Source organism: Centroberyx affinis, unplaced genomic scaffold (assembly GCF_046629955.1).
Source record: "Centroberyx affinis isolate AG114_WGS23_722 - 3 ecotype Tasmania unplaced genomic scaffold, CSIRO-AGI_Caff_v1 ptg002979l_1, whole genome shotgun sequence".
NCBI lineage: Eukaryota > Metazoa > Chordata > Actinopteri > Beryciformes > Berycidae > Centroberyx > Centroberyx affinis.
Window position 1 is genome coordinate 141,906 of NW_027281086.1, and position 12,106 is coordinate 154,011.

At 40.3% G+C, this 12,106-nt stretch overlaps 1 protein-coding gene across 1 annotated transcript; it reads right to left on the minus strand.

Moving 5' to 3' along the window:
* Positions 1-412: 412 nt before the first annotated feature.
* Positions 413-8,791, minus strand: LOC139658909 (protein kinase C and casein kinase substrate in neurons protein 1-like). Its single transcript, XM_071537092.1, has 10 exons — positions 8,680-8,791; positions 7,034-7,133; positions 6,698-6,854; positions 6,176-6,411; positions 4,946-5,101; positions 3,993-4,168; positions 3,730-3,850; positions 2,791-2,858; positions 2,590-2,669; positions 413-1,067 (listed from the first exon to the last, which is right to left on the minus strand). The coding sequence occupies exons 2-10, from the start codon at positions 7,088-7,090 to the stop codon at positions 955-957; spliced, it is 1,164 nt and encodes a 387-aa protein (XP_071393193.1). The 5' UTR covers positions 7,091-7,133; positions 8,680-8,791; the 3' UTR covers positions 413-954.
* Positions 8,792-12,106: the final 3,315 nt, after the last annotated feature.

A 12,106-nucleotide genomic window follows, 5' to 3' on the forward strand; every position in this document is an offset into this window, starting at 1 on the left:
TAAAATAAAATGGATATGAAGCAAGCGTCTATTTAATTTGTTTAAAATTGATGTAAAAAATGACTGGGAAGATGTTTACAAAAAAGCAAAAAAGCATGCTTAATATACAGTGTTTGAAAAGTATGGCTTTTCTTTTGACAGGTAAAAAAAATAACCTTATATGTTAAGTTTATGTACTTTTTATCTTGTATGTCTTTTGTGTTGTTCATAAAAAAATACACACACACATACACGCACACAGACACACACACACACACGCACACAGACACACACACACACACACACACACACACACACACACACACACACACACACACACACACACACACACACAAAACAACCTCAAATGTGTCAGCAAGAAGGACAAGAGGCAAAACAAAATTATTAGTTACTTTTATTTTGAAAATCCATTCCACTGTCAAAAGAACTTCTATGTGCTTCTTCATAACACTTATCAAGTAAACATTAACCTTTTGGACTTTATGACACATCACTGTAAACCTGTGCATGGGTAAAGCTTATGTATCATGATAAACACTTGTGAGCTAATGACTCGGACAAGATGACGGTAAATAAATATCCTCCTTGGTTCTCTTCTGTTTCACTCTTAAACATGCACACACGCTGATGCTGACATGCATACACACATACATACACACACACATACATACACACATAGCTCCTGCACAAAAGGTACACAGCACATTCTAGTCATCGATAAGTTAATCCATATTGCAAAAGTACTCAAACCATATTGGTTAGAATTTAAAGTACTTACTAAAATCTTACGTTTCATATATTACTGAGAACATTTTAGATTTGTTCAGAATCATTGTGACAAAACATCTTGGACATTACGTGTTAATTGGTGTTATTTTTTTTGGAAGATTTGAAAACTCTTAACACTTTGTGAGAAATAGCTTCAGGACGAAATATTTGGACAATGTGATGATGTCACTCCACAACTTCAACATAATTGGCTGGGTAGAAGCCCTCCTTCCCTCCGCTCAGTATTCCTCGGCACCATCCCTGCTCGTCCTCCTCCTCCACCTTCAGGAACACCTCACCTGGGGTCACATTGTGGATGGCAGGTCAGGATTCAAATTGTGATTCAAGAAAATAAAAGACTGTTAAAGTCACAAGGAAACGGCATTTTTCGAAACAGGTTCTGTAATTCGACATATTTCTGGTTGAAACAGGATGCTGGAACGAGACATAACGCTGGGATGGACTGCTCAGAAGGGAGCGACCCCTTAAAATAACCTTAAATTTTCATTCATTTACATTAATTCACCTCTTAATTCATGCAAAATCCCCTTAAAATCAGTTATGGGAGTTATTAATGGTGGAGATCCCATCGAAACCTCCTTAAACACCCCTTAATCTTGACTCCTTACTTTCGAATTTAATGAAAAATTCAGGGAGACAGGAACTTTTCCATTAATTTCCACTTAATAGTCCTGTAAATCTGCACAAAAGGCATGAGAAATCCCTTAATGACTAATGTCTCTGTGAATCAATCCATGAAGAAATCTCTTAAAAACCCATGATATTAACCTTACTTTTTTAAAGATATGTTATTTTTAAATGGATAATCAATGTTTATGTAATGGAGAAATTAAGAACATTTCATGGATAAAATTAAGGGTTTTGGTTATTGGACCAGAACAAACATGGAAAGTAATTCATAATCTTGAACTCTCACAAATTCTGGATTCTTCAAAATGAATAAATTCCAGCCACCAGGACACAACCATGCTGTCTTAGGAAAAGGAAACAGGGTTTTCAGGAGTGAACACTGAAAAATATTTGTCCAAAATCTGTGATGGTAGTTTTGGTTAGAACTTTTTTTTATCTATGCCAACTGGAAAGCCATGAAGTAACCACTAGATTAGTACGCCATTTTCCAGAAACTAAAACTAATGGGGAATATTGTGTCCATACCTGACTGGAGAATTTCATTTGGGCAAATAGAGCAAATCTACAGGGTCTCAATTGACCTTTTTCACAAACATGGCTGACGTACTTCCGCAGGGTATAGATTGATTCTCACCATTGCCAGCAATGTTAAGAAGACAACTTTCTGTTGCCTCCGACTCTGACTGTGATCACTTATTTTGTGTTTCAGCATAGCGTATAACACAATACAGGTGTTGTCATTGATATATCTTTCTGTTTCTGTTGTCAGACGACTGCAAGAATATAAAAAAGTGATTTGATTGAGGGTCACAAAATGCTAACAGCACAGAAATTACCGTTAGCCTAGGTTAGCCACTTAGCATTTTAGCACCCTCGATCAAATCAGTTTTTTATATTCTTGCAGTCGTCTGACAAACAGAAAGATATGTCAGTGGCAACAACTGTATTGTGTTATACATTATGTTGACAGTAGAAGTGGAAGTATGTCAGCCATGTTTGTGAAAAGAGTCTAATAGTGGACGCTCTTCTCCGTTGCAGCCACACTTTGTGATGTAGACTGGTGTTGGGTGTATTTTTACTAAAGCAGCTAGTGCAGCTTCAACACTGAGAATATTGCTGTAATACAGTGTATATCCAGTCCTGTCATATCACACTTCTTGGTGTTGTCACCTGCTTTAAAGGACAGCTCATCACCCTCCTCTCCCACGTAGTCGTACAGAGCTCGCACCTTCACACCCCCAATCATCACACTAGCAGGAGAAGACATGGACGGTTTCAGGAGTAGAAAACAACATTAAATCTGACTCACTGAATAAAATGTGTATTGTTCATCTCTGGGTTATTTATCAGTTGTCACACAGGGTAACTTACGATCGGTCCTTTTGCCCTTTCTGGTCTCTTTTCTTTCTCTTCAGCTTTTTTACCGGTGGGACCCATTCCTGACGCGAGAGATACAGGTTTAGACTTCAGGTTTATCAATGCTTTTATCAGATAGAAGAACTGCAGAGGAAATAGACTGCATGCATCCCCAGCGAACCTTCACACAGGAATATACTTGTATTGTAACTCGGGTTAAAGGTAATTAGCTGGAAAATATCATTACCTTTAATTCAGAATTAAGTATCTCTAAAATATAAGAATAATCTCTCTGTAAAAGTGTTCTCATTTGTTCAGCAAAGGACTTCCCTACTACTATCCTTTTAGAAGCATCAGCATTTTTTGTGTGTGCAAATAGTATGTATCATTTCCCCCCCAAAAAATGTATCACATTTTGCAGGTTTGGGTCAATTCGTGAATTAACTCATCAATTCCAGTTCAACTGAGGAATTGGAATTGGAATTTGAAAAAAAACCCTACAGGAGCCAGAATATGAATGTAATTGAAATTTTAAGAAGTTGAATTTAATTCAGTGAAATTCTGTGAAATTCCATGTTTTTTTTGTTTTTTCTTACCACATATCTGAGATTACACATAGTGTTATATATTATCAATACTGAATATCGTAAAATGTTAAAGGAACCTTTCAGCTGGTATTTGACGCATAACATATAATCATAATACATACATTATGATTGAATGTATTTGACTGAGTGTCTTTTATTTGATTCCTAATGTTTGATTCCTAATGTTTAGCAAGTCGAGACAACCTCTCTTAGAAGTGGGATTTCATGGAAGTTAATGGAATTCTGTTTCCTGGCATTCCAATTCCAATTCCAACTCCAGGAATGAATTGGAATTCACCATGCATTCTCAGTTCAATTCATGAATGGCCCAAACCCTGATATTTTGGGATGAATCTTTTTAATATACCTGGATCTTGGGCCAGTCAGTGGGCATGCCGGGCCCGTGGTTGTTCTTCCACCACCTCAGGTCGTCCTGCTCACTGATGGACATGAGAGTGTGGTGCAGCTCGCTGTACACCGCCTTCACACTGACAGAGGGAGACGCGTGTTTGTCATGACGCATTCAATATACAGCAACACTTGTCCTATATTAACCCAGCCACTCACACACACACTGCACACACACACACACACACACACAAACAAACAAGCACGCAGATGGCGGCTCACCTCTCGTTGTTGGTGATGTCAAGATGCCTGTGGATGGAGAGGAAGGCCTGCTTCAGAAAGCTTATCCTCTTCCTCTCCTCCTCCTGCGATTGGTCAAAAATAGCCTCCATTTCCTCCATGTAGCGAGGAGTGTAGGACGTCAGGTCTTCCAGCACTTTCTCATAGCGCTCCCTGACCTGCGGGGAGCTCAGAGGAGCAGTTTTATGATCAAAACCTGCCATGCCCTCTTTCAGGAAGAACCTCATATCATGTTTATTTTATGGCGGAGCTAAAATTTCTAAATACGAGCCCTTAAAATTATTAGAAGAAGAGCTGGATCACCCCACAAGGGACATGCAGCAACCACAACTGTTCAGTGCCAAAATAAATCGACTGAAAAACCCATTAACATTTTGAGGCAGGTAGTAAGAATACAGTTTGTGTATATTTGTGTTTCCTTTGTCCAAATGTGTGTCTATATATATACCTTTTTAAATTTCCATTTTTCTGATCATTTAATTCTTTCTTTTATGTTTCTTTGTACTTTGTCTTTTCCACATCTCTCTCATGGATTCAGTGTTTCTGTGTAAAATTCTGCTATATATATACTTTACTGCAAGCATTAATTAGTAAAGTCAAAGTTTAAATCAGTTCTGGAGCTCTACACCGTTCCCATGCAATGTGCACATGATTTAAGCCTCCATAAACACGGGGCATGGTAACAATAAAACAGCACCATACAAGGGAAGTGCTTGAAAAAACACACAGAGCTCAAGGCTGGAGTGTGTGTTTGGAGAGATTTGTTTCCCTGGAGTAGTTTCACATCAGCTGAATAAATATCACCACATGTATCGGCCCAACAAAACTCTCTGTGAGTGCAATATTTCCATTTCATCTGTGATGAATCGAGAATTGTGAACTTAGATGTGTAATGACTGAGTGAAGTGTTTAGGTGTGTTAACATCTCTGCTCACTTTGTCCTTCTCCTCCGTGGTTTTCTCTCTGGCCGCCGTTATCTTCTGCTTTTTCTCTGGACTCATCTCCGAGTTTTCGTTGGCTTGCTTCTCTTTGCTCATGGCTGTTTGCTCCTTCTGACAGGCTTTGTGGAACACGACTCGGACCGCCTCCAGCTGTTTGACACACATTCATACACACACACACACCAGGGTTATTTATTGATGATATGATTTCCATTCGTTTTTAGTTTTTATTTCTTTTATTTCCATTTCAGTTCAGTTTCAGAAAGTTTTTTTTCAGGAAGGGGTTAAACATTTAATTTTTTTCTACTTTTATGAAGCCAGTATCATCTTTTAAATCACTTCTTAAAATATTCCTTTGTAATATTCCTTTGTTGCTTTTATGTAATTGTTTTTCATCCTGCTCACTTTTAATGTTGTGTTGTTTCTAATGCTTTCTTTTATCTGCTTTCATTTAATGTATCAGTTCATTTTCTTTTAATGTTTTCTCCTGCTTCATATTTTTCCATAATTCCCTAAATTACATATTTTAATATTCTTGTTTTTTAAGCCACTCTGTGAAACAGTTTGTAAACTCTGCCTTTAGATAAGTGCTACACAGCTAAAGTTGATTATTATTAGTATTAATATAGTATTAGTACTGTAAGCATTAGTATTATTTTGTTTCATTTGTGAAACACAAGGTCAGATTTAGTTTAGTCTTTATTTTTCATTAAAGTTTTAGTATTTCAGTAGTAATGCCTGTATGGAGTGTGTTTGTAGTGCCTCTATTATGAACAGACAGACAGAAATTTATGTATACATGGTTATATTGTGCATCAATGTATTGATAATGTATTGAATGAATGAATGATTTGATATGAGCTTATTCACTACTAGAGCATTCACCCTCCGCTCTCATTATGGAAATTATCAAAAGACTAAAACTGCAAATAATTCAGGCTGATTTTAATTTTGATTTCTTTTTTTCATTTTTTGTTTACTAAACTGTTTTTTTCATAGCTAGTCACAGTTTTTTTTTTTTTGACATCTTGCAGTTTATATATTTTCTCGCCTAAAATTTTATCTTGTTGAGGTTAAATAAATATAAAGAACAAATATGTACTCTAAAACAAGAGGTAGTTGCGCAAACTGTTGCACACATGTACAACTACACACACACACACACACACACACACACGCACAAAGTCCTCAAAAATGAATAGAAAAGCACATGTGAGTTTGGACCTTCTTCAGCTTCTTGCTCCAGGGCTTCTGCGCTCGTGAGAAGCTCGTCTCGTTGCTGTGGCTCTCACTGAAGCCACAGAACATCTTCTTGGGAAAAGTCTCCTTCTGCCAGGTCTTCACCCTGTCCCCCTCCTCTGAGACCAGGGACTGGGAGATGGAGGAGTGCAGGGCGGAGAGGCGCTCGGTGGAGGAGAAGAAGCTCTGCCACGCCCTCATGAGGGAGCCATAGAGCGGTCCTGGGAGGGGGCGGGTTGGGGGGGGGGGGGGGGGGGGGGGGAGAAAAAAAGAGAGGGAGGAATGAAATAACAGAGCGCAGAGGTGAGTCATGGAGCCAATAAGGAACAAATTACCTCCATCTGTCCATTAGAGAATTTCAAACAAGGGCAGATGCACCCATTTAGTAGGACTCAAAGTGTATCTTTAGCTTGATGAGAATGGGACTTCACATGATTAAAAAAGGCCTGGGAACCAGCTTTGTTTTCAGGCCACAGTGGCTCTTGCTGTTGCTATTCCCATACTCACGAGAATCCACTATCGTCTTCCACTTGCTGCTCCACTGGCTGAGCTGCTGGGCGTACTGTTTCTCCACCTTGGCCCTCTCCAGGAAGCAGGTCATGATGTCGTTGCAGGCCTGGTAGGACTGGTCAGTACGCCGCACCGTTCGCTCATAATTCCCCGGCTGGGAGGACAGACATCGGTCGACAGCAGGAGGAGAAAAAAATGGCGGGGAAAAGTTAGAAGAACAGACACACAAGCACAAGTTGGACATCCACGAGCACACATAAGCACTGTTTTGGATATATTAGCTATTTCTGGGGCAGTTAATTTCTCAGATTTCTTCATAAATATAATCCTCACCATCCAGAAGCTCTGTTTCTTGGCATCCTCAGGCGGCTCTTTGGGGAGACTCGCCATTATTAGGGACTTGTCTGGCGCAGAGAGGGAGGAATAGCTGTTTCTGTTTTATAAGAGAGTCCCTAGACTGGTTAAGATGCATAACAAGCAAAAAAAAGCAGACAGGTGACACGTATTATCATATAACAGGTTGGACCTCTGCGTTATGTGTGTGTAATGTGCAGATACAGCAAGCCGACTTCCTCATAAACCAGAGCCATTTTGCCTCGCGTAGCAGTCGTGTCTGATAGGAAATAATTGGCTCTTGAAGCGTAGCAGCATGTCTAGTTTAGCGCAGTGCCATGACAACTTGGAAGAGCCTGATGAGGTGTTATTTATACTGTACATTGCTTACATGCATCCAAGCCCGTGCGTGAGTGAGGGGAGTGTCGTTCCAGTGGCGGACTGGAATCCACTGGGCTGGAATCTGACAGCAGGAATAGAACAGCCGCTCCGGCATTCTTCCTGTTGCCGTCCCAAAATAAACAGCAGGGAAAGGTCATCTTTCCCTTTGCTCTGACTAATACAAGGCCTACGAGACCCAACTGTCTCCCGCTCTCTCACTCCCCCTGCCATTTGATCCGGAGATCCTGACCACAAAAGCGCAACAGGGGCAGATTTCTGATCTGGCAAACAAGTCTGGGTGCGGGATTTAAATGGAATAAACTGTCCAGATAGCAGACATTTTTCCAGGCTTGGTGGATTCATGGGTGTAAAAAGACAGACTGAACAAAAGGAGGGAGATCCATGCACAAACACGCAAAGGACGCACTCACATTCAGGCCTATTTCTGTCTGGGTAACAACTTGACACATTGCTGGCTGAGTAATATGAAAGTGACTAACCACACCTCATCACAAGACTGAGCATGAGGCAGAGTCAGGCTCCTCCAGAAAAGGACCTGTGTGTTTATCTCCCAACGTCTCTTCTTCTTTCCCTCAGCTATCTGCTCCTGATTGGTATATTCTCATGTTAAACTATTGCCATGATCTTCTATAGGTAAAAGCTTGGTAGGCAGTCCTTGCACACTTCAAGTTCTTCTAATTTACTTTCTGCTTTTATCTGATTATGTTCCCGTCCAAAGCAAGAGAGAGCTGCACAAACCGATTTGAAACACGACTCAACAGCTATCACACTGTAATTCAAGATGCCTTCATATCGCCCAAGTATTATAATACTAAAGAAAGTCGATCCACACACAATAAAAAAAACCCAAGAAGTGGCAGAGGTCATGCCTGGGAGAAACCAGCACTTACATTTCTCTCTGATTACTCAAGTGACCACTTGTTAGTTCAAGAGCTTCTGAGGATTTCTCTCCATTTCTCTCTCTCTTTCTCTCTCTCTCTGTCCGTCTACCCCTCTCCCAGTGTGCCTCTCCTCCTCTAACACATGCCTCTCTCTCTCTCCTCACTCACTGACCCAATTTTCCCTTGGCACTTAAAGTTACACACACTCGTTGTTGATCTGAGAGAGGCTGTGTGAGTCACCAAGGCAATGCATGCAACAAAAAAAAAATAAATTAAACAAATCAGTGCATTTGCATGGTAATCACTTTGCTGCTAATTGGCTTGAGGCAAACAAACCGAAAGGGGGAGAGGAAAAAAACTTACCTTTCTTGCTCTCCTCCCCTGTCAGCTGTGCTGTTCTAGTTCACAGTCACTCCATGGATGAACACTCCTTCTTCTTTCTCTTGTTTCCCCTTTACTTTATCCCCATCCCTCCCTTCTTTTTATGGACTTCACTGGTTCCCTCGCTGTCAGGTTGTTTGTTCCTTCTGTCCCTCTTTGACTCTCACCCTCTCCCCTTCTCCCTCTGCATTAGAAAAACAGCTGGAAGAATCCCCCTCCTTCTCTTTCTCTGCCCGTCCCTCCCTCCCTCTCTCTCCCTCTCTCAATATGGTGCTAATGAACTATAGTGTTGACACGTTAAGCAAGCTCGGGAGAGAATGTGAACTTCATTTTGACCATTTGCTGGTCACAGCATCGTGTCAGTGTGGCACAGGGTCATGTGAGCTCATTAGTGTGTGTGTGTGTGTGTGTGTGTGTGAGGGGGGGGGGGGGGAGTGTCCCATGAACTGCCACATTAGTCCTGCACTCCTTTGTCACCCACCGCTCTCTGGTGAGGCCTAGAAATATGCCTGTGTCAAAGAGACTACAGTAAGCAGCATGTTCAGCTGTATAGTATTCACTAACTGGTCTGTGCTGTTTTGGATATGAGCCATTAGTTAAAGGGGAACACCGGTGTCACTTAGAGTTAAAGCCCTTTTACTTCTGTCTAGGTCTAGTTTACATTTTCCTCAATCATTTTGCATTTACTTGTTTTGTTGTTGTGTTTAAAATCCAAACTTTCCAGTGTCAAACCTAGCATGAGATGAGCTTCTGGGTAACAAAGACATTGTAGCCAGATAAGAAGACATGGAAATGACAATTAAGTGTTTAAGGTGACATGTTTTGGGGGATTATTTCTTGGCAGAGACTTCTGTTTCTTCTTGTGGGTGTCAGGTGATTGACAGTAAGCAGAGCGGAACGTAATGCAGCGCTGATATGGAAACACTCAGCTCGGGCAAAATGAAATAACGGTAAAACAGAAACTTTAAAACCAAATTAAGGCATCATGTGTTGGATTATCTAGCTTGGGCAATTTTCAAGTGTGTGGAAATAGTTTTTCATACTGTGTAAAGGTGAATGGCAGCAAATGGAAAAAGGGAAGATATCTCCAACTACACTGACTGTGTGCAGTCAACCTAGACGATTGGAACAAACTTAAACAGCAAACACTGGTATTATCCTTTAAATGTTCCATGTGTTGAGGCTGAAGTTGGCCGCTGTGCTGTGGAACTATCTTATCCCACAGTCTTGTTTCTCAGTGTTTCTCACGCCTTATGGGAATCTTTTGCTTCGTTACGTGAATACAGCGACCGCATGCTTTGAATGAAGCCATCTCATCTTCTCCCCCCCCCCCCAGTGAGCTCCACTGTTTTGTTTCTATTACCTCATCAAGCCTGATGGGAAAATAATTCAGGACCTGAAAACAATGTTGTGTTCGACCACCGCAGGGCGAAGAGGAGCTGCTGCCAAATGACTCAATTCAAACACAGCACTTTAAATTGGATCATTATGTGAATCTGTCAGAAGAGGGGATCCATGGAGAAATAAGAATCAAGACAGGGCCAGAGTTTATTTAGCATTTATTTCAACACCTTAGTTGTAGCTCTATCATATTTTTATCAGTATATACTGTATTTCATTTAAAACAAAACTTCATATTTATATATATATATATACCTTTTATCTCTGCATACTTATGCTCATACTGTATATAGTCATATTCATTATGTATTTCACTAGTCCTAAAATACTCTTTTTAAATCATAGTATGTAATGCTTTCTACACTACCGCTCAGTCCGTTCAGTTTGCAGTCTGGGAATAGAATCCATCGTAAGCTAGCATTGAGGCAACTCAGCATGAGGTTATGGAGTCGTAATTTTATACTCACATAGAGAGAATATGCATAAACGTGTGTCAGCTTCACTGGGGTCACCACAGGGCGAGCAGTATAGAAAGCATTTACAGAAAACCCAAAATGAAACAGAAACAAAACAAATAGCTTCAAATAATTTGTCCACACTATTTGGAAGACGGAGATTCTTAAAAATGTTTACATACTTAATAATTAATATTGTTATCTTTAATATACTATGTTTTTTATGTTATTATTCTCATCATCATCATTACATATAGATCTATAAATGATGTGTTTTCACCTTGCAGTTGAATTCACCGCAGGGAATGGCTAAAAAAATCCAGGGCATTCTTGTTCAACTCTATGTAACATATATAGTGTTTGCCTGAAGTTTATCACTCTGAAAAAAGGTTTCAAAAACCTTTTTAAAAAGGGGTGAGAGTTTTTTTTGGAGGGGGTTAATGTGTGGAATAGGGCAACGTTAGGATTGTCAAGTGGTGAGAAAAAACAGTTTTCTGACCGTTATAAATATGTTTTGGAGAAGGCATTAGAAAGAGAGGGGTGTGTGGGTTGGGGAGAGCATCTGGCCACCAAGGCAGGCTGACAAACACACACACACACACACACACACACACACACACACACACACAAAGTCAGACACAGACTCACAGAGGCTGAAGGTTGAGGAAGTCAGGCAGACAGAGAAGCAGTAAAAAGCCCTTTTTGATCACTGCACCTGTGTGTGAGAGAGCGGTCAACATTATGGCATCAAAGAGGACGGATCCATCCCTTGACCTGTGCTATGTCCGTAAACATCGATATCGTCTAAGAAAAGTTGATCTGCAGTGTAAAATGACATGCAAACCCCGTTCTCTACTCTGTTCAGTTCCTCTCCGATATGCGCCATTTCCCCCGTTCCCTTTCTCCTATATAATAACCAAGAAAATAATAACAGGTCATTTCACAACAATATTTTTGAATATTTGTATATTCCTCATTATGCACAACTTGAATTCAACAATTATAAATACCCTGACCAGTTTGAAATGAATGATTGCGATCAGCACTTAGTACAAAACAAACAAATGGGTCTACTTATAGTGAATCCCTTTTTACACGTAGGATATATTTAGTGCTCGCAAAGTACATACATACAAAGCTTATTGGGGCATCATTTGGGGGATTATGGCAAATAAATAATATCAGTATAAAAAGACTACTATTGTTATCTATCCTTTTCTTCTATCATGGTTTACACACAAAACTGTTCCTCTTGCCTGTTTTTAGGGCCATATTCTGACTTTGGCTTGTGTCACTCACAGCCAATTGATACTCTGATTTGCTTAAAGCTACAAAACTGCAGTTAGAATGTGGCCCTAATATATTTTAATCAGAGTTTCTTGCTCTGCCACTGTCAGTTTTCTTGGGGTTTACCCTTTAAGCAGCAACATTCCTATCTCTAGACTCGGATTGAAGTTTTCCCAGTGCTGCCAAGCAGCAGATGGCGTGAGAATCCATCTGTCAGTGTGTGTGGTGACAGTATGAGTGTATGTGTGTGTGTGTGTGTGTGTGCG